Consider the following 26,118-nt stretch of genomic DNA (forward strand, 5'->3'; position numbering starts at 1 on the left):
TCAGCAACACCATGTTATTTACGTTTTGTTTAAAATGAAACGGTTGAGCATATAACTGTTATTTCTGTAACCATACCGTTGGATAATTAGGAGCTTTCCAAATCTGGGGGAACATAAACGGTATTGCAATGAGCACCATCCTGTAGAAGACCTCCTTGGTTTGGACGTGCTCATTAGGGAGCACCAGGCAGTGCAACACAGCCACGGAGAATGGTTACGATGTGGTGGGTGAGACCGAGGGCATGAAGACGAGAGGAATCCTGTCCAAAGGCCTCACCCAGCCTCCTCCTCTCCCTGCTCCAGCTCTTAAGCACTCCTGTTAACTCTGCTTTTCCCAGCTCATTCTCACCAGAGGCAATCATTTTCTCACCTAAGCTGAATCATTTCCTTCTCTTCCAACTCTTGTTATCCAACTCTGGGCAGCCGTGGAGGCTCTCCTGCTGGAAGAGCCCCTCCCTCCTGCTCCCCTCTAAGGGATGGCTGTACCAATCTCAGGGATCTCCTGTCTGGATTTAGCCTGACTTAGGTCCCGCCACATCTCTGGATGGGCTGTGTGGCTTTTACACTCACTCACACAACCCCTTTCAGGACTGCATACGAAACTTGTGAAATGAACTAAGGAATTTCCCAATGTTTTCAAAATGTGTTAGAGGGAGACTTCTGTCATGAGCCTTTTAATGGGCATTAGTTGGGCCATGTTTGTTTATTGATGCCAGACTATCACCTTGTTTTTTCAGAGGAAAAAACCCAAATTTCACATTCTTAAGTCAGAAAAGACTGAATTCAATTGCTTTCGGATCTTCAAAGAAAGAGAAAGTTTGTCTTGTCCAAGTAGGTGGTGAGTGTATGCGTGTGGGCTGTTTATCCTCCTTAACCTGGGCAACCTACACTCCTGCAAGCAGGGCTGTCGTTACTCACACACGTGGAGAAGGACTTACCTGGGGCTGGTGGGCCAAGAGGAATCCTTGGCCAGAGCAGCCCCTCATCTCCCTCCCGCCCCCACCGCCAACAAGGGTCTTCCTGTTGCTTGTTCCTGTTGAAATGCAAATATCCACAGGCAGGTAATAATGGAAGGCTTTGTGTCTTATCATTTATCTGATAAAGCGAGCTGGGAAGTGAGCACCTGGGCCAGGGTGAGTAATCACAGAGTGAACGTGAGCACTGGGAGGCAGCCTGGAGGTCACCTGAGGCCGTGGCTCATGAACGTGGCTGCAGGTCCCAATTGCCAGGTGAGCTTTTGTAGGGAGTGGCCCGTGCAGTCACACATCTGGGTTTGAGGTTAAGCGATCGGGGCAAGTTACTGCCCCTCTCTGAGCCTCGCTATCCTCCCCTGAAAATGGAGTAAAGTTCCCTACTCTTGTAGGACTGGCAGTGAGGATTAAATAGGGTTAAGTGAGGTCACCTAAACACTCAGCACAGAGCCGGCTCACCCTTCATTTCTCAGAGGAGGAAGCCATGCCCCAGAAAGGTTATAAAGTTATACCCCCAGGGCCAGCACACGTTCCGCTTCTCGGCGGCCCGTTGTTAAGGTTCGGATCCGGGAGCAGACATGGCACCGCTTGGCAAAAGCCATGCTGTGGTAGGCATCCCACGTATAAAGTAGAGGAAGATAGGCATGGATGTTAGCTCAGGGCCATTCTTCCTCAGCAAAAAGAGGATAGGCAGTAGTTAGCTCAGGGCTAATCTTCCTCAAAAAAAAAGAAAGAAGTTACACCCCGCCCTTTTCTGGCAGAGCCAGCAGCTGAGTTCAGGTCTCCACGCTATTGATGGAGAATGGGAGGGCAGAGGAAGAGGGCTTCCAAGAGGCAGTGCTTTATGGGGAAGGGGGCGCTGACACAGGAAGGATCGCATGTCACAGGCTGGATGGCAGGAGTGGAAGAGGGACACGGAGGGCAGCGAGAGGGAGCTGAAGAGCAAGGCCTGCTCACTCATACTGGTCCCCATAGCTCACCCTGGAGAGTGGGGCTGGGCCCCACACAGAATGCAAAACTATAGCCCACAACCAGCTGAATTTTGAAAAGCATCTTTCTTTCTTTCTTTCTCATTTATTCATTCACCCATTCACCTGGACTCATGGTAGTAAATAAGGAAAACAAAGTCCTGCCCTCAAGAGCTCCCGTTCTGGTGGAGGGCAAGAGAGGAAACAAATAAATGTGCACCCTTACCTCCTACCATCACGTGGTCTGGTGGTAAATTTGCTTTAAAAGTATAAAAAGTATGAAAAGAAGTTGTCTCTATACCCATAGAATTTAAAACATGTTAATCATGAATCAACAGGCCAGAGATGGCTATGTAGGGCTTTAAATACAGTTCTAGAAGTCTGCACGAGAGGGTTTGTGAATGAACACAGAGACGATTTGTCATCAGTGACATGAGTGGTTGCTATGCAGTTGATTGGAGAGAATGTTCTGCCCTAAGCACGATGGATGGACAAGCATCCTCCAAGCCCAGCAACCTCAAACGGTACCCTTAGCATAGACTCCAGATTCTAGAGGCCACTGGTCCTGCACCCTGATACTTAAAGGTGCACTCTGCTGTCTGGCCAGCCCCAAGTCTGGTGGTCCTGCTATCAGCACTTCCATGATGTCCACGGCCCTCATGCGAGGGCTTGTTCGGTATCCAAAGGCAGGGAGCTGGAGTCTCTGGAGTCAAGAACAGGCTGGATGACTGTTTTTGTGCCCATGTGCATGTCTGGTAGGATTGGCTGCCACTGGGGTGGGGTGGTGGGCGAAGGGGACACAGGCTCCCATCCCACACTCTCCACTTCTGACGGCCAGAGACAAGAAGGATCTGACCTTTGCTGAACAGCCAGAGGGGCTCAGGTCACATGAAATACAAACATATAAAATGAAGCAGGTGAAGGGACATGGAAGGCATACAGGGTGGTTAGATAAGATAGTTAAGGAAAGATTCCTTCATCTCAAAATCTTCAAAAAATAAAATAAGTGAGGTCTTTATTTTCATGACCACAGATGTAGCATCTCCTCATTTTATATCTCAAACAACAGAGGCACAGTTATGCTGAGTGGCTCCCCCAAGGTCACACAGCTGGTCAGTGAGAGATCCAGGATTAAAGACCTTCAGGATGGAGTGTGGGGAGGGAATAGGCAACTTCTCTGTGTAAACAAAACAGTCCTGAGAGGAGGGGCTTAGCTTAGCTAATTCTGGACAGATGTTTTGACTTCAGTTCATCAAGGAAGAGGACCATCCCTCAGCGCTGGGTGACAGCAGCAGCTGCCCAGGACCAGCAGAGAATAGCAGGTGGGAACAATCAGGGCTTTACTTTCAAATCCTTTCTGAGGTCATGTCTGAAACTATGCATGTGTAAGGGGGAAGGGAAGAGGCAGCCAGTGGCCCGAGAAAGGCAGGAGCATGGTGCTGAGAGAATTCCTGAGTCAGGCCTGCCTGGCTGAGGGGTTCTGCACAGGGCAGCAGGCCAGCTTACAAGGTAGGAGCTCCTTGCCCTGAGCTCCATGGAGGAGGGGAAAATGGCTACTGGGCCCAAGGACACAGGAAGTGTGAGCAGTGGAGCTCCGCCAAGCCCACAGTGTGGCAGCAGGAAGTCACTGCCTGGATGCAGAAGGACACACAGTGTGGCAGCAGGAAGTCACTGCCTGGATGCAGAAGGACACGCAGGCCAGAACTGACAACCAAAATGAGCCAGAGCACGTGTCCTGGTACATGAGGTGGGTGATGTTTACGACTTTCAGGGGGTTTAAAATCTTGACCAAGAAGGGGAGAAAAAGAAGGGAGGTGAAGGATGGGGTCAATAAATGGTGGATAAATCCAGGTCAACCTATCATTTCACATTCTTTACTCTTTGAAGATTCCAAGAGATGAAGGAAAAATTATTATTTTTCTCCTAGTTATAATTAGGGAGTGGGACGCCAACCAGCACTGACTGAACGCAATAAACAGAACGAATCTTCTGTTGGCATCTCCGAGTTCTATTCCTAAAGGAGGCTGAAAGCAATTCACGTGGTGGCAGGGCCTGACCTGGAGAAATGATGGACAAAGGAAGCTTCCCCTGGACCAGTGGGTTAGATGGGTGGGGCTCCCTTCCAGATTTCTGGCAAGCTGGGGAATCTGTTCTATCTCTGGCACAGCGGCACATTCATACTCCCATCTAGTAGGAGAATCTCACACTTTTATCAGTTGCGCATTATCTACATTATGTATAACAGGCTCCCTGCTTATTTTATTATTTTTTTTGAGGAGGATTAGCCCTGAGCTAACATCTGCTGCCACTCCTCCTCTTTTTGCTGAGGAAGACTGGCCCTGAGCTAACATCCATGCCCATCTTCCTCTACTTTATATGTGGGATGCCTGCCACAGCATGGCTTGATGAGTGGTGTGTAGGTCCACGCCTGGGATCCGAACTGGCAAACCCCGGGCTGCCAAAGTGGAACATGTGAATTTAACCACTGTACCACCAGGCCGGCCCCGCTCCCTGCTTATTTTTGACACAGAAGAGAGGCTGCTGTGTGTAGGGCTGATGTAGAAATGATCAAAATACTATACAATGACTTGCATATTCAATAATGCCCAAACTTCAAAGATCTATCATTTTGCTCTGCTCTTCATCTCTTCCCTTATAATGCTTCTCGAAGCAATCCTGTCTTCTTAGTCTTGGTACCCGTCCCAGCCTCAAGGACAAATACCCGACTGTAACTATGTGACTTTCCTTTTTTTTTACTGAGTTAATGATAGGTTACAGTCTTGTGAAATTTCAGTTGTACATTAATGTTTGTCATTCATGTTGTAGGTGCACCACTTCACCCTTTGTGCCCACCCCCCACCCCACCTTTCCCCTGGTATCCACTAAACCATTCTTAGTCCACATTTTTAAATTCTTCATATGTGTGGAGTCATACAGAGATTATCCTTCTCTAACTGGCTTATTTCACTTAACATAATTCCCTCAAGGTCCATCTATGTTGTTGCAAATGGAATGAGTTTGTTCTGTTTTGCAGCTGAGTAGTATTCCATTGTATATATATACCACATCTTCTTTATCCATTCGTCTGTTGATGGGCACTTAGGTTGCTTCCATGTCTTGGCTATTGTAAATAACGCTGCAATGAACATTGGGGTGCATAGGACTTTTGGGATTGCTGACTTCAGGCTCTTTGGATAAATACCCAGTAGTGGGACAGCTGGATCGTATGGTAGTTCTATTTGTAATTTTTTGAGGAATCTCCATACTGTTTTCCATAGTGGGTGCACCAGTTTGCATTCCCACCAGCAGTGTATAAGGGTTCCTTTTTCTCCACAACCTCTCCAACATTTGTTACTATTAGTTTTAGATATTTTTGTCATTCTAATGGGTGTAAAGTGATATCTTAGTGTAGTTTTGATTTGCATTTCCCTGATGATCAGTGATGATGAGCATCTTTTCATGTGCCTATTGGCCATCCATATATCTTCTTTGGAGAAATGTCTGTTCATGTCTCCAGCCCATTTTGTGATTGGGTTGTTTGATTTTTTGTTGTTGAGTTGTGAGAGTTCTTTATATATTATGGATATTAACCCTTTGTCAGATATGTGACTTGCAAATATTTTTTCCCAGTTAGTAGGTTGTTTTTTTGTTTCAATCCTGTTCTCATTTGCCTTGAAGAAGCTCTTTAGTCTGATGAAGTCTCATTTGTTTATTCTTTCTATTGTTTCCCTTCTCTGAGAAGACATGGAGTCCGAAAAGATCCTTTTAATACGATGTCAAAGAGTGTACTGCCTACGTTTTCTTCTAGAAGCCTTATGGTTTTAGGTCTTACCTTTAGGTCTTTGATCCATTTTGAGTTTATTTTGGTGAATGGTGAAAAAGAATGGTCAATTTTCATTCTTTTACATGTGGCTTTCCAGTTTTCCCAGCACCATTTGTTGAAAAGATTTTCTTTTCTCCATTGTATGCCCTCAGCTCCTTTGTCGAAGATAAGCTGTCCATAGATGTGTGGTTTTATTTCTGGGCTTTCAATTTTGTTCCATTGATCTGTGCACCTGTTTTTGTACCAGTACCATGCTGTTGTGATTACTGTAGCTTCATAGTATGTTTTGAAGTCAGGGATTGTGATGCCTCCCGTTTTGTTCTTTTTTCTCAGGATTGCTTTAGAAATTCGGGGTCTTTTGTTGCCCCATATGAATTTTAGGATTCTTTGTAGTAATTCTGTAAAGAATGTCATTGGGATTCTGATTGGGATGGCGTTGAATCTGTAGATTGCTTAAGGTAGAATGGACATTTTAACTATGTTTATTCTTCCAATCCATGTACATGGAATGTCTTTCCATCTCCTTATGTCATCATCCAATTCTCTCAGAAAGGCCTTGTAACTATGTGACTTTCTGTCTTCCCACTTCACTCCACTGATCCCTGCAGAATTGCAAGTCTTTCTCACTCCTTCAAGGTCGTGTGTCAGAATTCCGAGTCCAGGGAGAAGAGCACTGCATGGACCACTCAGCTGCAATCACTGTGGTGGGCCCTTCCCATTGGGAAACTGGCCTTGGCAGGAAGCCCCAGCAGTTTCCACAGAGTTGGGAGGAAGGCAGAGGATCAAGATGGAGACGGTGGGCCAGGGTGAGTGCATGAACAGAGTCACCTTCCTCTCCCACAGTTCCCACCGTAGTTAGTTCTGCCACCTTGGCTCTGCCCCTGGGCAGAAGTCAGTCCAGTGAACACTGTTGAGGACCAACTGCAAGCTATTATCATCCTAATGTCCTAACTGTAGAGTTTACAGAGAATTCTAACTTGCAAAGCCCTTCCTCAGCATCAAGCCCCATTTTTGCAGGTCATGACACCTCCTTGTTATCCTGACCACTTGTTTATGGGCTGGCTTTTTGGTCTCTACTCTCTTGGCCTGAGTTTCCAGCCCATTGAACCCTTGTCTCCTGGCCTGGTATCCTAACCCTGCAGCCTATGCCTTCTTAGTCCAGGTCTGTGGTAACTCTGGACCTTCTTCCCTTGACGGATTCACCCCAGACTCGACTCTCGCCTTCTCAGACACATTATTCCTCTGTGGACCTCTGTTCCTATTTCCTTTGAGTTGAACTACCCCCAGGTCTCTCTAACCTACTGCCTGATCTCTGCATACTGGTACTAGCCCAGTTTCCAGGAGAGTCACGGCACAAGAGTACGAAATAACAAAGGGATGGCTGGTTGTCTTCAAACATGAAGATGCACACACTTCCTAAGGGTCCCTATGGGCCTCCTATCTTTACAGTGTGGCCATTTATCTCCTGCTTGCACATTCAGCCCTGCCTGGGGCTCAGAAGTCAATTGAACCCCAAGGGAGTCTCAAGCCCAGGCCTGCCTCAGGATCAGCTGCTGCCTTGATTGCGGGTCTGGCCACTGGGCTTTTGCCTTGATGCCCGTGAGCAGGCCCCCATCTTTACCCAGGGCCAGCAATGTAGTTGCTGTGTAACCTCCAATACTAGTAGTAAATTCCCCTCATCTTTCTGATCCATCAGCAGCATCTATCACAGCTGATCACTCCATCCTCCTTGAACTCCTTTCTCCCCTTGGCTTCTAGGACCTAACGCCTGATCTTCTTTAGCTCACTGGATGCTCCTTCCCAATCTGCTCTCCTGGGTTCTCCTCATCAACTTGACCTCTGAATTTTCTAGTATCTCAGGACTGAGTCCTCAGAACTCCCCTCTTATCTACACTTTGTCTTTTGGTGGTCTCATCCACCATCATGACTTTAAATTACATCTATATACGGTCATGAGCCACATAATGCAGTTTTGATCAATGATGGACCACATATACGACAGTGGTCCCATAAGATTAGTACCGTTCAGTATAGGTGTGTATTAGCTATACCATCTAGGTTTGTGTAAGTACACTCTTTGATGTTCGCACAATGAAAGCGCCTAATGACGCATTTCTCAGAATGTATCCCTGTGGTTGAGCGATGCAGGACTGTCCTGAAAGGGCTCAAATTTTTACCCCTGCACCTAAACCTCACCTCTGAGCTCTGGTATCACATAGCCAATTGCCTACTTGGCATCTCCACTTGGAGATTTAATAGCATCTCAAACTTGAACAAAACTAAGCTCTCAATTCCTCCTTAACTTCCTCCTCCCACAATCTTCCCCATTTCAGCAAAGGCAATTCCAGCCATTCAGTGCCTCTGGTCCAAAACCTTAAAGTCATTCTGAATATCCTTTCCCCCCTCACACCTCAGGTCCAATCTTTCAGCAATGCCTGTTGGTCTTCAACATATTTTCAGAATTGAACAAATTCTCACCATGTCCACTGGCACCATTATATCTTGCCACAATTATTTCAGTGGACTCTTAATTGGTCTCCCTGATTCCACCTAAGATCTTCTATAGAAGATTTTAAACACAAAAGCCAGTTCTTCTTTTACACACAAATCAGATCATGTCACTCCTCTGCCCCAAACCCTCCAACAGATTTTCATGTCATTCAGCACGAAGACCAAAGTCCTTTTGGTGTCCACCCTGATCCTATTACGTCTTACGTCTACTTGCTTATGCTGCTCCAGTCTGCCAGGCTTCTTTCCCCTCCTCCAACTGGCCTCCTGCACTCAAACCTCAGGCTCTTTGCAGTTGCTGTTGCCTCTACTATGAATGTTCTCTTCCCAAGTATCTTCCTGGGTCTTTGCTCAAATGTCACCTTTGCAGGTGCACATTCTTAGACAATCCTATTAAAAATGACAACTCCCATGGCCCCAGTACTCTCTATGCCCCCATGTACCTTTATTCTTCTGTAGCACTTAGCACCATCTGATACATTATAGCTACTTTACTTATCTAATTGTTACTGACTGTCTTCTCCAAACTAGAATGCAAGCTGCATCAAGCCAGGGCTTTCTGTTCTGTTCACCGCTGTATCCCAGGGACCAGAACAGTTCTTGCCACATGATACATAGTCCAGAATCACTTGTTTAATGCATTAGATAATGAACGCTCTATTCTCACCTCAGGTGTCTTTCTGCATCCAAACGTAAATATTCAAATGCCTATCAGACTGTGCCAGTTAACATGAAAACCCAACATGTCCAAAATGGAGCTCATTATCTCCCCAACCCCAGCCCAAACCCACTCCTTCTCCCGTGTCCCAGTCTCAAAACTGCCCTCACCATCCACACAATTGCACAAGTAGAAACTGGGATCACCTTTGATGATCTCTTTCCTCGCCCCAACATCTAATCAAGCACCCGGTTTTGCTTATTCTCTAAATATCTGTGAACATGTTGAATGTTCCTGCCTACATTTTCTAGTCCACATCACCATCTTCAGTGTCCTAACTAGTCTCCCTGCCCCCTTTCTGGCCACTGAGTGAGCTGTCTGGCCCATGACCTTGTCACTTCTCCCTAAAACATCTCAAGGGCTCCCCATAGCCATAGGCTAACGCAATTCACAAGATCCTTCGTGATCTGTTCCTTGCTTAATTCCAGCAACTCTTCTGCTTCCAGAGCTTTCCAGGTAGTATTTCCTCTGACTGAAATACTCTTTCTCTGTCTCTCTGCCTGGCTGTCATCTACTATTCTTCAGGTCTCAGCTTAGATGTCACGTCTTCCAAGAAGCCCTCTCTTCTGCTTTCAGAACCACGGACTTCCTTCCCAATAACCCTGACCACACCATGTTGCACTCGATGTTCACTGTCCTTAAGTTCTGTGACAAATGGTTTATTCATGGTTGTATCACAGGCACTCAAAAAAAGTTGAGGAAATAAATGAACAATGTTAAAATTCATATCGAGATGGAGTAGACAGACTTTCTTATTCATCCCACTAAGTAGAGGTAAAAATTCTGAACATTACAAAAGAAACATAAGGAGACTCTGAAAGACAGAGAAAAAAGGCAGAGCAGCTAGGGATCATGGGAATGGTGAGCTCCCTGTGTTTTCTTATAGATCTCAGACTTGGACCTGAAGAAGCTGGCAGCGTGGAAATAGCAACAGGTACGGATTTTTTAAAGCCCCAACAAAAGCTTGCTCTCTGTAGCCAAAGGACCAGGATAGGGGCAGCCTAGCAAGACAGAAAATGTTTAGACAATAATGTCTCTCCTCCAAACACTAGAAAAAACTAGAGTCCAACTGCCAGCCACACCAGTAAAGGCCAAGTGGAGAGCCTAGACTTCCACCCTCATGAAACCGTAAGGAGGGGCCTCAGCATCACCCTTGGGGTGGTGTCAGGGAAGGCTGAGTAGGGAGCTGGGACTTGCATCCTGGCTGGCCAGTAATGAGCTCTCCTGCATGGTATCTGTGATCATGAGGGGAGCCTGGACTCCCACCCCTGCCCAGCAGTAACAAGGATACCCCCTCTCAGGTGTCAATGGAGGCCCAGTGGGGAAGTGGACATCTACCTCCACCTGGCAATAACAAGGCAATGCACCCCCTTCTCCTCCCAGAGAGGAGTCTGGGAAAGCCAACCAAAACTAAAGGCTTAAATGAGATCCAAAACCTCATAACATAAGAAAATGACTGCTTTCAAATAAATATCACTCATCACATGAAGATCTCAAACGGAACGAGAAAAGACAATTAATAGATGCCAACACTGAGAAAACAGAGATGTTAGCATTATCTGACAAAGATTTAAGTAGTAGTCATGATGATAACGTTCCAATGAGCAATTATGAATGCATTTGAAACATATGAAATATAGAAAGCATCATGAAAAAACAGAAGGCCTCAGTAAAGAAATAGAAAACATAAAGAAGAACCAAATGGAAATTTTAGAACTGGAAAATACAACAACCAAATAAAAAGTTCAGTGATTGGGCTCAACAGCAGAAAGGAGGAGTCAGTGGAAGGAATCAGTGAATTGGAAGACAGAAGATAGAAATTTTCCAGTCTGAAAAACATAGAGCAGATAGACTGAGAACAAATTAACAGAGCATCAGGGACCTGTGGGACTGTAACAAAAGATCTAATACTTATGTGACTGGAGTTCACGCAGGAGAAAAGTATTCAAATAAATAATGGCTGAAAACCTCCCCAATTTAGCAAGAGACATAAACCTACAGATTCAAGAAGCCAACGAGTCCAAAATATGATAATCCAAAGAAATCCACACCAAGAAATCCTCTGAAAGCAGCTAGGGAAAAACACTGAGATTGCTAGATTCACTTCTAAAAAATGTTGTACCTGTTTTTAGAATTCCCACAACAGTCTCTGAGCAGTAATTCCATCCTCACCCACTGCACTTAACACTGAATTCTATCAATCTTTAAAATCTTGGCTTTTCTGCATAATAACAGAAAACTACATATTATCATTGCTTTAATTTGAAGGGCTCCTAGAGAGCTTCTGGATGGGGGCTGGTTTCCACAAAAACCAGCCACATCATTACAGGGTTGGGACTTTAAGTGACCACCCCCCCCCCCCCCCACCTCTGCGGAGGGGACAGGAGGAGACTGAGTTCAATCACCAATGGCCAATGATTTAATCAATCACGCCCATGTAATGAAACCTCCATAGATCTAGAGAGCTTCCGGACTGGTGAATCCATCCACATGCTGAGGGTGGTGCACCCTCACTCCATGGGGACAGAGGCTCCTGTACTCAGGACTCTTCCAGACCATGCCCTATGTACTTCTTCATCTGGCCTGTTCATTTATATCTTTTATAAGAAACTTTAATAGTAAGTGTAGCATTTTCCTGCATTCTACGAGTCTTTCTTGTAAATTATCAAACCTGTTGGGGGGCTGTGGGAATTCCTGAATTTGCAGCTGGCTGCCAGAAGTGTGAGTAGCCTGGGCACCCCATTTGCAGTTGGCATCTAAAGCAGGGGAAGTCTTGCAGGACTAGGCCCTCTAACTTGTGGGATCTGATGCTAACTCCAGGTAGATAGCATTAGAATTGGAGAATTGATTGGTGAATTGATTGGAGAATTGAAAAGACACCACATATTTGGTGTCAGAGAGTATCACAGAATACACTACAAATCTTCCCTAAGCTTCCATTCCAAGGAACTGATTCCCCCACCTCTCCATAAACAAGTTGCACCTTACAAGGACCCCACTAAAATAATCCATGGGGATGTACTCCCAGCCCAGAGTTCTCACAACAAGTCTTCGAAGTAGGTAAAGCTGCTTCGTAGGGTCCTTCTACTCCCTTCTGTGCCCCTCAAACGATCATGTGCCAGTCACTAACCATGATCTTTCTAAACTGGAGGAAATGCTGAAATGTCACTGGGCACCTGTTTAAGACTCTACCATTGGGGCTGGCCCCGTGACCGAGTGGTTAAGTTCGCACGCTCCGCTGCAGGCAGTCCAGAGTTTCGTTGGTTCGAGTCCTGGGTGCGGACATGGCACTGCTCATCAAACCACGCTGAGGCAGCATCCCACATACCACAGCTAGAAGGACCCACAACGAAGAATATACAACTATGTACCAGGGGGCTTTGGGGAGAAAAAGGAAAAATTAAATCTTTAAAAAAAAAGACTCTACCTTCGTTATGTTATGCTTAATCTTTGACGCCGAGGGTTTGAGGATAGAAGAATGGTAGTGACATTCACACAATGGAAAAGTGTGGTCTAAGAAACATATTTGGTCTTTGTCCCTGGTTCCCAGCACAGAGCTCCTAAAACCTGAGTGATAGGAATGTGTTGAGGTATTCAGAAGGAGCCCCTTTCGGTCACACCTGAGTTTATGCTATTGAGGCGACTTGAGCAGATCCCCTAGAAAGCCTCAGGCTGAGGCTGGTCACTAGAAACAGCAAGTGATAGAGAATTGGAAGCAGGCAGCGCTGGGTAGGGCTGGAGATTAAGCTCTATAAAAACTCTCAAACAACAAGATTCGATGAGCTCCAGGTTGGTGAACATGCAGAAGTGTTGGGAGGGCACTATACCATACCATACCCAGCCCTGTGCTTCTCTTCTCTTCCATCTGGCTGTTCCTGAGTTGCATCCTTTTATAATAAGTTGGTAAACATAAGTAAATGTTTCCCTGAGTTCTGTGAGCTGTTCTAGCAAATTGTTGAACCCAAGGAGGGAGTCAGGGGAACTCCAGTTCATAGCTCGTTGGTCAGAAGTACAGGTGAGAACTGACTTGCGTTTGGCATCTAAAGTGGGGGCAGTCTTGTGGACTGAGTCCTTCCCCTGCGGGATGTAATGCCATCTCCAGGGAGTCAGTGTCAGAATTGAGCTAAATTGTTGTGTCTGCTATGAATTAGAGAATTCTTTGGCACGGCAAAATCCCGCACATTTGGCAGCCAGAAGTGAAGTGTCGAGAGCAGAGGGAGAAAACAGAGCTTTCCCCTACAAAAAGTGTTTATGGTTGTAGTTTTGTTTCATATTTTAGGCACAGAAAAGTGCTGCTCAATGAGTAAGTACATGTAACTTTAATTTCAAAATTTCCTGCCTCTTTATGAAACGATTTAGGGTAGCTTATAAAAGACACAAAATTAATAAAATAGGAATAACAGGGGGCAGATGATGAGGAGGAGGAGTGGAGCAGTAACCTGGACCGTGCGGGTTTGGCACAGACATAGGCCCTCCGCCTCTGGACTGCACAACAGAGAAGGAACAGGGAAGGGTGATCCGTTCTCATCGGAGAAATGGAGGGACAGAGCAGCTCCTCGGGGGGCCCTGGCACTCCCCGCACACTCGGTGGTGGACTCTGCAGACGGGGAAAGGGGCACCATAATGGGCAGTGTCCCGTCCTCACTGGTGTTTCTACAGTGAATGCAAACGTAACCCCTAGTAAAAGTCAAAGGTGTGACATTAAAGGTAAAATCCATAATGTGGTTGACAAGGGTGGCTTTCCAGTGTCATAACTCTCATGGTGCTTGGACTATACTCAAATGATGTTCCCCAAAGATAATCAGTGGACTGGGATCTTGATAAGAGCCGGCTGCTAAATGGCTCAGGAGGCCACGTTTTAGCTTGAGGCCTGGAATCAGAGTGTCCTCTTCTGATCATTAAGGACAGATTCTAGAAACTGGGCAGGGAGCTGGCAGTGCTGAAGTTCAATCATGAAAAGTCACAGCCTCTAACCAGAATTCTTGTCAACACGTATTCTGGTCTGCCTCCACGGGGAGAAGAGGCGGTGGGGCCCCTGCCCACGAAACAGCTGGGGATTTCCTCCGACAGCTGAGCCAGAGGGCAGCGGAGACTTCCTCAGTGACCCAGAGGAACACGGCAGAGATGGAGGAGAGGGCCTGAGCCTGGAACAGAGTGGGGTACTCGCTAATTCACCAGGGCCCTGGCAACGCTGCTCCGGACGACACGTCCTCTCTCCATGACGGAAGGAAGTGACCTCCTGCACGTTGTCCGAAGACGTCTGCTTATGCACTTGAGAACGTCGCCAGCAACAGCGTGGCTGCAGTGGGAACGCATCTTATGGACCTCCAAGTCATGGCCCCCCGCTGCACCTGAAATTCATTACCGTGTTTTGCTGCCCCGGTAACTGAACGTGGCAGGAATACTACGGCATCCTGGTTCCCGGGACAGGCAGGACTCCTCTGAAGCTGACACTGTCAGCCCCCACCAGCCTTGCCAAACCTCCTTAGACTGCTGGTGGGCTGGGGCCCTTCTGCCCCTTCATGGGGCTCAGGCTCGGCTTGCGCTGGCTCTCCAGACTCCACCTCCCTCTCGTCTTCTCTCATGCAGGCACCTCCTCTGATAAAACCTGGGCGTGTTTAATCCCATCTGGTCCTCTGCCTCTCGGAAGACCTGAACCAACACAAACAGCGGCTCCTGTGTTTCTCTTAGTTGATGTTTAACTTTCCCAACAACAGAAACAGCGGGTCCATGTTTCTCAGAGGACGGACCTGCGCAATCTGTGCTGTGTTTTGTTTTGTGTTGTTTTTAAGCCAGGTTTTTCCATAGGAGAATACTCCTCCTTCCATTCCTTATGGCAGAGGGATAAGTAGCCGATTCATCTAAAATAGCATCAAACTCTCAAATGTCAAACAAAAAGGTAGCAGCCTGTGACATAGCCTTGCTTTAACACGAGAGGTTTATCTTAAATGTAGAGTTTAATCCACATCTGGGCGCTGTTTACAGAAGAGGTTGAGGAAAGGAAGCTCAATGAAAGCTGCAGAGTCTTAGTCTTGTTTTGGGGAGCACCCTCGTCCCAAGGCCCATGGCATCCACCCTAGGAGCTTGCCCACAAAAGAGAACTAATGCTTGTTGAACGAATGAAGGAGATTCTGTACACGGGGTGTCTGGTTCCTTTCAGTGCCTAAGTGTTCAACAGGAGGTTACTGAGGTCTGGATTAGAACGTTCGATAGCAGGCATCCATAAGAGTTTCAGACGTTCTGCAGACAGATGGATACGGGAGAACCGACAGACTCCTGTAAGCTCAGTAAGAGATGTTCGTGAAGAAGAAACAGAAGTTAGAGCGTCTGGATAGGCAGAGAAGGTTCTCCACTGGGGCCAATAAGCAAGAGGAGAGACGCAGGATCAGTCGAAAATGGATGTCCCCAAAGTCGCTGCCCAGTCCTAGAAAAAAACCCTCCTCCATTCAAAGTGCAGAGAACACTGAGCCCATCCTCATCGGAGGGCTTCCATGGAGACAGAGCACACGCAAAACAAAAGAGGGCAAGACCATTCGTCTTCACTCAGGGCTTCTATTCTTTTAATGATTCAGCTGCTGCAGCTCCACCCCAAAACCCTACCTTCCAGCCCTTTCTCTGATATAAGGTGCAAAGTCTCTTGTGTCTCCATTTTGGGACCAGATGCATAATTTTCGTCTAGTAGAAATCTTTTTTAGGTACCTGGAGAAGTTTTGGGCTTTCCTCCAACAGACCAGGAAGGTCAAGAGGTAGGTTCTAGAGACCTCTTTGTGGTTGCTGAATGCAGAGCTCATGCAGACACTTGCAAACATAAGGTAGGGAGCTTCTCAGGGCTGGTGAGTGGCTCAAAGTGAGAGCCAAGGGAGGCTGTTAAACCCACCCCTTACAGCCTCGTTACAGCTTCCTCATGTTGTCACCCAACATATTAAGCCATGGACACAATTAGATTCCTTCATTGGTTCAGTGCCCTATTCACTCCTGCTAGCAAATATATTCCCCTACATTTTCTTTTTAAAATATATGAGTGGAACCTACAACTTCATAAGCCAGATATTTTTTGGATTTTTACTTTCTTGGGGAAATGATAGTTTGGCTTATTTTCTGTGACTTCTCAGTGGTGTTATGGGGCTCAGAGCTCCTATTCCTGGGGGCCCATTTCAACATACCTCCGGTCCGTGGGGTACAGTTCCACTGTGACCACATCGAGAGAGTTCCAGGCTGAGATGGTCAAGCCGTTGTACAGACACAGCATGCCTATCATCATGGATTCGCTGGTGCCGAACCAAAGGAAGAAACAGCTGATCCCAGAAAGTACCATAGAGCCACCTGCCAACGAAGCCGACAAAGGCTGCAATGATTCCCGCCATCTCGGCAGAGCAAGCAGCCTTGCATCTTTGAGATCTCCCAGCAAACCTCAATCTCAAGGGGAAGCTGCAGCCCGGGCTCCATAAAGCTCAGGGACAGGTGTGCTCACCTATTTGAAGGTTGTCTCTCTGACTGCCTTCTGAACACAGCAAGCATGACATGCATATCATTAATTATTCAGCTACTTAAGTGGGAAAATATCCATCAGTTGCACATAATTAGTTTTTCACTCTGCTCACTCATGGAAGCTGCTCAAATGAAATGCAATTAGACATAATTTTCACTAAAGTTTAGTCCTAATGAAAGGTCTTAAGGGATTTCTCCTCATCTCCAGGGGATGCAAATCCCTAAGGAGGCAGGGAGTACAGTGGGAAACAGGCTCCCGCTAGACTGCAGGGGCAGCTCTTTTCTTTTACGTGGAAGCAGGCACATACCTAGCATTGTTAAGCGCCCAATTCTGTCCATCAGGAGAGCAGACACAATGTTCCCTGGCAACACCGCCAGTGTCCCCAGGAAGTTGACAAAATAAATCCAGTAGGCACTATAGTCATCATCAAAGGTAATCTGGCATCCCGTCTTGTTGCGAAAAAATGAGCAGTTGTGAAATTTGCTATCAATGAATTTATATGGCTCAAAATCTGTGGACACAAAGAAGGACAATTCGTCAAGCTCTTCACAGTTGTGCACTAGTGTAAGAAAGCGTGCCCAGAATTCAGAGAAGCATCATGGTATCATAGACTCCTTCAGGGCTTCAGGGCCTGGCCAAAGCATGGGGTCTGGTCCAGGACCTCATGTTACAAAGAAGCTGAATGAAGGCACACCTTTGTCAAATAAAGGAATAAACTAGAGAGCCCAGTTACCTTCTGATTTCTTACAGTTGGCCATTGCTCATCATATTACTTGCTTACTCCTTTACGATGCTACTTTGTTCTAAGTATCATGTTACGTAAGGACCACCATTATAATATTAATGGCTTCCACACTACAATTCCAAAGTGTGCATGAATCAGTCTTATTATTGCCATTTTATGGGACTCTGAGGCACAGAGAAGGAACAGGACTTTCCTTAGGTCCTTGAGACTGAAACTGTAAGTTAAGGTCTAAGTGGAGGAACCTCCAGAGGAACAAGAGTCAGTCTCACTGGAAGGTCACCTGCATTCACTGCTGCTATTTCTCTTGAACTTGGATCTAATTCAAGAAAGGCCCGCAGACGATGACGGGTTCTGCTAAAAGGCAGTGAGAATCAAAACTGTTATTGTCAAGATCCGCCTCAAGAGTTGGTCTTCTGAGGCTGAATGGGTTAGAAGTCAGTGATAGCACCGTTTGAAAAAAGCCAAAGACGCCTGGCTCCATTCTCATCTGAAGCTGGGCTGAGTGGGCTCCTGTCTGAGCACAAACATGGCAGGGCTGGCATCAGGATAGGCTGATACTCCTATGAGTGTCAGGCTGTTATTCTGGACTCACAGGACAGACAGACCAACGTGTGGGGGTGGGGAAGCAGGGGGCTTTGCAATCAGATAAACCTGGTTCAAATATCCGCTGTTACTAGTTCTATGAATGTGGCCAAATTGCTTACTTTTCCAAGCCCCAGCTCTTGTGAAAACTCAACGAGATAATGAATGTCTACTGACCTAGAGTTGGAACCAGCTTACAGAAGGTGTTCAATGTTTGTTTCCCTTCCTTTTTTCCCCTGGTGAGTTTTCCAGACTCCACTAAATGGGCTGGACGGAAAACCTGTATCTGACTGAGCCTGGCCACATGTTGTCCATCTCGGGTAACTGTGGTTCAGGCATGCTCACTTAAGCAAACACCAGATTTTGAAACCAGGATTATCAAAATAAACAAACTATAGGCTAATTCTTTGCTTTAAAAATTATTCACCAAAGGATTTTTTTTTCAACTTTGAACTTCAGCAAGTTCCATTTGCAGTAAACCTGACAAAGATAAATAATACAAGTTTCACTTTGATCCACCCTGATTGAGGACTCCATTCGCGTGCGCTCCATCTGCACTCCCCACAAGCCTCTGCCCACACCATCACATGGGGCCACGGTTCTGCCAAGAACTGGGTCTTTGGGCGAGATCCCTGGCAGGGCTACATGGCACACCTACCTGTGTTGTCAAAGACAGTATCAATAAACGTGCAGTTCTTGAAGTAGGTATTAACTGAAGTCACATCCTCAAAGGTGCAGGACTTAAAAACCGAATCTTTGAAAGTTATAGATTTGAACTTGATTCCTAGGAATCTGTCCAACACACAAAAAAATTCGTATCAATGACTGTGTCCATCAGGGTTCAAAGCTAAGTCAAACAGGTTTAGAGATGTGATGCCCCACTATGGACTCTCTTAGTTATGAAGGACATTGGCTCCTGGGCTTTCTAAGCTCTTAGCTTTTCCTCATTGCTTTTGGCTCTCTCATTGCTCACCAATATTATTTTACACAGAAGGAGAGGTGGCATTCGAGATAACTTCATTCAGCTTTTTGCAATGTCGGTCAAAGCCTTTGTGGGGTGTGCAATTGGAGGGAGAGAGTTTGGAGACACTGTGGCTATTGACTCTTTACTTTCCAATCCTATCCTCTTGTTCCTTCACATACACCTTTATCTGAAAATTCTCTACCTGGGCTTAACGGCTCTAACTTGAGGACGTGCTCCCATGCTCACTTTTCATGAAAGTCTGTTTCCTAAGCTGAAAACCCAAGGCTTCTTCATTCCAGTACAGGGACTTGCAATTACGCTGAAGAGAGGATGTGAGAATTCTGCTTCATTTATGTGGGGAACGATTGACTCAGGGGCCAAGAAAACTCACAGGTCATACTCATTTCCAAGAACGTTTTTCTTCTTACAGCCTACAGGTATTCCTTGAACCAAGCAGAAGGATGAGGGCTCTGCTAATTTTTGGAAACGTGCAGAATGGTGAAACCTGCTCAGACACATTTTTGGGTGCTGCAGGGGGGTTCTAGGTGGTGAAGATGACAACAGTCACAATGATCCCAATGTCTTAGAGGAGTCTGCGATTCAGATCTGTCCGTGTTGATAGGGACTCCCAGGAGACAGGGGTAAATATTCATCAACGTGTCTCGGTAATTTATTAAGAGACTATGAATGTGTGCTTAGCCAGTCACTGAGAGGAAAATGCTTGTTCGACTGAGGAAGAAGTTATTATAGCAAATACCACTCTAATTAGGGGCAGAAAGGGACTGATCTCCCAGGTGAGTGAGCTGGCTGACTTAAAAGCAATGCCCTGTTGAGTACGTGCAAAATCGTTCTTGCCCTAACGCCTGACAGCAGTTCCAAGCGCACTGTGGCCTAACACACCAACCACCTTAAAAAATCATCTTATTTCAACCCCTACTCCTGGCCAAGAGTAGAAGCATCTGTAAATTTACCCACCAAAGGAGGGTAAATAATGGCACATTTTAAGAAGATTATCAATTTTCTGAAATGGACCTGAATTTAGAAAGGGGAAACTATTTTATTTTTTTTTAATGGATAATATATACACAGAATACATATGGTATAAAATTCAAAACGTGGAAAAGGAAAAAACAAGTCTCTTTCCACCATCCTAAAGCCATCCAGCTCTTTTGCCCAGAGATGACCACTGCTGTCAGTTTCTCATGTGCTCTTTCCAGAGCATTCTGGATCTAGGTTCTAGAGACACACTATTCTACACTTCACTATCTCCTGATAATAGCCCGCCTCTGAGGTTATTCCATATCAGCACACAAAGAGTTGCCATTTTATGATGTGGAATAGGAAAGCTATTTGTAAAAAATGAGTTAGCTACTGGTATTGCAAATTTCCCCGGAAGACAAAAAAAAAAAATTCTATCACCTTCTAAACTGAAAGTACATGTTTTACAAGGATTTTAATACTATTAAAATTATTAATCATTATATTGCTAATGTAAAAAATTTCTCGGGGCCGGCCCAGTGGTGCAGCAGCTAAGTGTGTACATTCTGCTTTGGCAGCCTGGGGTTCGCCAGTTCAGATCCTGGGTGCGGACATGGCACGGCTTGGCAAGCCATGCTGTGGTAGGCAGCCCACATAGAAAGTAGAGGAAGATGGGCACAGATGTTAGCTCAGGGCCAGTCTTCCTCAGCAAAAAGAGGAGGATTGGCAGCAAATGTTAGCTCAGGGCTAATCTTCCTCAAAAACAAAAAAATTCCTTAATGATGGCTGGCTGAATATCCAGCTTAGAACTTTAACCAATATTATTAAAAACATGACTGTCAGAGACACAAACATACATTAGAAATTTCTAATGGAGTAACAATACTTTTTTAAATAAATGAGGTAAATTTTTAGCCTAGAGTTACAGAGCACTTGACTTGACCATTTCTGTGGAAAGCAAGCACAGATTCGAGTCAGTATTTTCTGTGGGAGAGCGAAGGGGACCCTGTGTGGCTTGGATAAGGACTGGCGCCCAAGTGAACTGCAATTCAAACAATGATCTCCTGGTTGGTGACCCTCCTTTTCATTACACAAATCATAAGCATCCCACAGAACTCTTTTTCATCTTTCAAACTGGTTTTTTCCCTGGGAAACTTTGTTGAATTATTTTAGATTTTTACTTTTATCACTTCTGAAATTGGGACAGTTTCCTAAGAATGATGTAAGCTTCAGGAACTGATATCAGCAATTACTCACTCAGACAACAAGCAATGGATAGAAACAACCCCTTGTCTATCTGTTTCTCTTTCTAAAAGAATGAACCAGAACCACCTGCCTGAGCCAGTTTTCTCTCCTCGTCAAGAGGCATTCCAGATTCCACACTCAAAAAAGGCCTTTGCTAACTTATTCCATATTTTCAAAGCCCTTAACTTTGGGGGCTCATTCCTGTTCTCTAATTGAAATTCTTCCTGATACGATTTAACTCCAATTCTTGATTCTGCTTCAGGGAGAAGGAAAGAATTCTGAAAAGTAGTCCCCTTTTTCAGGAACAGAAGACAGGCATCAAATTATACCTTAGATTTCTTCTCTGAACCAAAAAACGCTATAACCCATCTTATTCTCACATACTCTTTATTCCTCTGTAACTGACTTTCATAGCAAATTTAAGTTATTTCAAGGTTTCTGGACCTGCCATTGTCGTATTCCATTCCAGTATGAATCTGATTTTGCATGGTAAAGTTAATCGTAAAATTTGCATATCTCTCTCTTGGCACATCTCTCATTGGCAAGGAGACTGCCTGCAGGTGTTTGATGACATCAGGGAACCAAACAGACAATCCATAGTACCTGCAAAGACAAAGAAACGTGAGTCTGTAAAGCTGCGAGCGCACCAGCAGCAACGCGCGGCTCCCTGCCCCTCTCAGAGCTGGCAGTTCTGGAGAAGGACTTCTGGTCCTGACTGGCCCCCTGTAACACGATGAAGCATCAGACAGCCCGGCACTGCCCCCTCACCCCACGGTTAAATTTGTAAAGATCAAGCTAGATGGATGGTCCGGGGTTACCTGCAGAGCCAGGTATGTAATTCCTGACACTTCCTGTGGGAAGGGACATCCCTAAGAATCCCATCCTAGGCCAACACATGGCACCTGGCCCCGACGTTTTTCTTATCGCCCAGGCTGCACGGGGGAACCCCGTCTCCTGGTCTGCTGGTACAAAGCCCGGGGTGGAAAAACCGTGGGGGCCCTTAAAGAACGACCTCTTTACTAATGGAGACTCCTTCTGGATTCCCACACTCCCCCGATACTGCTAGCCTGGGGGTACAGCCTCATTTCTCAAAGTGGCTCAAGGTTGGGAAAAGGGCCCTTAGGTTATTATCTGAAAATCCAGGTCATTTCCACTTTTGCCTCTTGACCTCTAATGAGTTATTGTGACAGGTGTCAGCTCAGTCACTCTCCTGTGCTCTCTAGGACAGCGGCCACCAACCACAGTGGCTCCTGAGCAGCTGAAAGGTGGCTAGTCTGAAGGAGATGTGCAATAAGTATAAAATACCAAATCTGAAGACTTACGAAAAAAAGAATGAAAAATTAAGTCAATAGAAATTAACCATTTTATACTGATTATACGTTGAAATAATATCTTGGACATAATGAGTAAAATAAAATATATTATTAAAATTAATTTCACCTGTTTCCTTTTACTTTTCTTTTTTAGTGTGGCTGCCAGAAAACTTAAAATGACACATGTGAGGGCCAGTCTGGTGGTGCAGTGGTTAAGTCTGTGCACTCCACTTCAGAGGCCTGAGGTTTGCCGGTTCAGATTCCAGGCACAGACCTACATACACACTGCTTATCAAGCCATGTTGTGGCAGGCATCCCACATACAAAGTAGAGGAAGGTAGGCAGGGATGTTAACTCAAGGCCAATCTTCCTTAGCAAAAAAAGAGGAGGAATGGTGATGGATGTTCCTCAGGGCTAATCTTCCTCAAAAAAAAAAAACCCCAGAAAGCAAAAAAAATAACATCCTTCTTTAGTGGCTGGCCCAGTGGCGTAGTGGTTAAGTTTGCATGCTCCACTTCGGCCGCCCGGGGTTTGCAGGTTTGGATCCTGGGGGTGAACCTAGCGCTGCTCATCAAGCCATGCTGTGGTAGTCTCCCACATAAAATAGAGGAATATTGGTACAGATGTTAGCTCAGTGACAATCTTCCTCAAGCAAAAAGAGGAAGAATGGCAACAGATGTTAGCTCAGAGCCAATATTCCTCACAAAAAAATTTTTAAAAAATGACATGTGGCTCACATTATATTTCTATTGACACTGCTGCTCAAAACTGGTGGTTCCCGAAGTGGGGTCCCTGGACCAGCAGCGTCAGCATCCCCTGGGACCTTGTGAGAAATGCAGACCCTCAGGTCCCACGCAGACCTGCTGAATCAGAGCCTCTGGGGGGGGTGGGTCCTGCAGGTGATCCTTCTGATGCCCACGCAAGTTTATCCCCAGTTACGTTGGGTTACACGGGGAAAGCAGTGGTCGTGAGCACAGCCTTTGCAGGTGGACACACCAGGTGCAAATCCTGGCCTGGCCGCTTACCAGCCGGGGGCATCTTGGCCTCAGTGACCACGTCTCAAACATCAGAATGATGATCGTATCCACCTTCCTGGGTGGCTGCTCGGATTAAATGGGCTGCAATGTACCTAGCACATAGTGAGTGCTCAAAAGACTCCGTAGTTTTTATCCCCATCACTGCCATCAGGATTCCTGAAACATCTCTGCCTCAGGAGTCCACAGATTCCAACCCCTTCTCTTCTGAGACCATGAATTAACTACTGCGGGAATGTGCATGGTGGCCACGGAATAAGAAATAACTCAGGGATGCAACATCCATCGCATTGCTCTCGTTACATGCATAGGACAAAATCTTTAAAAATGGCAACAATGAGGGAAGCACGCCACCCTGGAACATCCCTCTCAACGATGCGGAGGAGTGGCAGCTAATTTTCATTTATTCAGCAAACATTTCAGGCACTGTTTGAGGTTTCAGGGATGTTAGAGGGAAATCATAAAGGTTAAAATGTGGTCAATAACAGATAAGTAAACAAAATAACAAACTAGATCATCCTTAGCCTGTAACTCGTCACATCTTAGAGGAGGACTTTCGTCTCGCTCATCTCGGAACCTGGGCCAGTGTTCAGCACGTAGCAGGCACTTACACGTGTTAATTTTCAGCCCTCTCTTCCTTCACGGATTAATGGGTTTTCTAGAACCTAAGTGGGAGTTACTTTACATCTTCTAAATGAGCTGTCTCAGTTTAGAAATAGGAAACGAAAACCTGGTAGTGTCCCCAAGTCACACAGCGGAACCGGCTCTTAGGTCTCCTGCCCCCACCTTCCCATCTCCCCTTTGTCGCCCCTCCCAGCACCAGGAAAGATGGGTCATCTCTGACCACTACCTGCTTTAATTTAGGGATGGTAAGAGACGGAGTTGCTGCATCGATCTTAGGCTCTACGAGGCACCAAGAGCCTAGTGACTTGAAAGTGTGGGGTACTAGCTAACTGCCTTTTTAAATAGAAAATTAGGCAAAAATGGAGTGGTGCTCACATATTCTAAAGTGACTGCGTCAACTATTAGCAAACAAAGTTCTGAAATGTTCTCCCTACCTCCTTTATCCTTAGAGCACATATATGGTGGTTTTCTTCACCAGCTCACTATTTATCGAGCACTTATTATGTGCCAGGGATATACATTGGTGAACAAAGTTTACGATTCTTGTTCTCTCAGAGCTTCCAGACATGAGACAGAGCTCCATTCTTTCCAGAATAAATAAGCTTTTTCCTATTAGAAGATGGAAGGTGCTGAAGAGAATAATAAACTGAGAAGGGGATGGGGAGTGCTAAGAGGCTGTGATTTAAAAAAGGTGCTTCGGGAAGGTGTCACTGAGAAGGTGACATCTGAGGGACGTCTCCAAGGAGGCAAGTCAACAAGCTGGCAGTGTCAGGGGCAGCATGAGGGCCTGACAAGGGAAAGGTTCCTGCACGTTCAGGAACAGCACAGAGGCCCGTGAGGCCGGCCGAGCAGACGGGAGCAGCGGGGGAAGTCATGGAGACAAGCCACCCAGGGTCTCATGGGACTTTCCAAATACTATTGGTTTCACCCCAGCTGTATGACAAGATAAATACAATAATTGGTTTATAAAAACCATAACTATCAGCATATCTAAGCTGAAAAAAATTCTTTCCTAGAAGGTTAACTGCATCAAACCGTATAAGAAAAGAAAGCAGTGTGATTGGGAGTTAGGGTGTGGAAATTTAAAGATTTCGCTCACCAAGAATTTAAACGTCACTTACCCAAAGGACAGGGTGAACCAAACGATTGCAAGCTTTATTGTGTTTTCCCTGACTGGGTAGTTGAAACATCTCATAAACGTCAACCAAATCTGTGAAATATTGGAGAGTTAGTTTTCTTATGCTGTTATCAAGTCAACCCCACTCCCCACCCTCCCTCCAACAAATTATAAAAAAGTTTAATTTTCTTTGGGCTGGATTCATTTGAACTTAAAATGTAAAAGCTAAAGGCTACAGGAAACCAAATACTGGAATTTTCATTTATCGGCTTCCTGGAGGCCAATAGATAGAGTAACTCAAGACTTCAGTGCACCCGTCACTGCCAAGACTCCTTGCCTAACGCCTTCCCTTTCCCAAGACGGAATGTCTTGGCTACTGTGCTGCTCCCAAGGAGCTCCTATTACCTGGTCCTGTTCCAGGAGTCAGGTGTCCTGGGCAGAAGGGGGAAGAACCGCATTCATAGAACTGGTTCAGTCAACCCTGCTTCTGACTAACCATAAACGCAATAAGCGGGCCCGCGAGCCAGGGCGGGTTTGTTACTTACCCCATACAGTTCTGTGCGGATCCGTACAAAACACCTCCTGTACCATGTTCCTGTGTCACTCTCAATTTCAATCAGCTCATCTATTTGCTTTGGAGTTTTGATTCTGTTTACCTGTAAAGAGCAAGACAGAGAAAGTGCCGAGTTCTCTTCTCTGAAGTTGCTGAGTTTAGGCTTACCGTTTGTTTTTAAAGGAGTGGAAACTGACTCCACCAAAAAGCAAGTAGGTATTTGCTAATCACTCCCTACATATATAAGACCATTGCTGTAAATAGACAGACCCCCACAGCACCTAAAAGAACTGAATAAAGAACGGACGGATGGGGAAGCAGAGAAACGAGGAAGAGCAAAGAGTAATGGAACAAGAAGAAGCTGAAATGGCCCTCTCTGAACCATCACTACAAAGGCACACCAGCAGACAGGACATCCAGAGAGATGAGCTTCTGGATCAAGAATTACTTTGCTTGGACTAAAGTAACTGTGCACACTTCTTTGGA

At 45.7% G+C, this 26,118-nt stretch overlaps 1 protein-coding gene across 4 annotated transcripts in view; it reads right to left on the bottom strand.

The window, feature by feature from the left end:
- The window catches only part of SV2C (synaptic vesicle glycoprotein 2C), a 208,806-nt gene that overhangs the window by 12,779 nt on the left and 169,909 nt on the right, over positions 1 to 26,118 (bottom strand). For all 4 annotated transcript variants that reach the window (XM_070517923.1, XM_070517922.1, XM_014830122.3 and 1 more), the window contains 6 exons: positions 25,625 to 25,735; positions 25,084 to 25,172; positions 21,436 to 21,594; positions 18,463 to 18,596; positions 16,785 to 16,988; positions 16,152 to 16,311 (listed from right to left, as the gene is read on the bottom strand). In XM_070517923.1, the coding sequence (XP_070374024.1) occupies positions 16,152 to 16,311; positions 16,785 to 16,988; positions 18,463 to 18,596; positions 21,436 to 21,594; positions 25,084 to 25,172; positions 25,625 to 25,735 (857 nt within the window). The remainder of the gene's footprint in view (positions 1 to 16,151; positions 16,312 to 16,784; positions 16,989 to 18,462; positions 18,597 to 21,435; positions 21,595 to 25,083; positions 25,173 to 25,624; positions 25,736 to 26,118) is intronic.

The sequence above is a fragment of the Equus asinus genome, chromosome 9, assembly GCF_041296235.1.
Source record: "Equus asinus isolate D_3611 breed Donkey chromosome 9, EquAss-T2T_v2, whole genome shotgun sequence".
NCBI classification, from domain to species: Eukaryota; Metazoa; Chordata; class Mammalia; order Perissodactyla; family Equidae; genus Equus; species Equus asinus.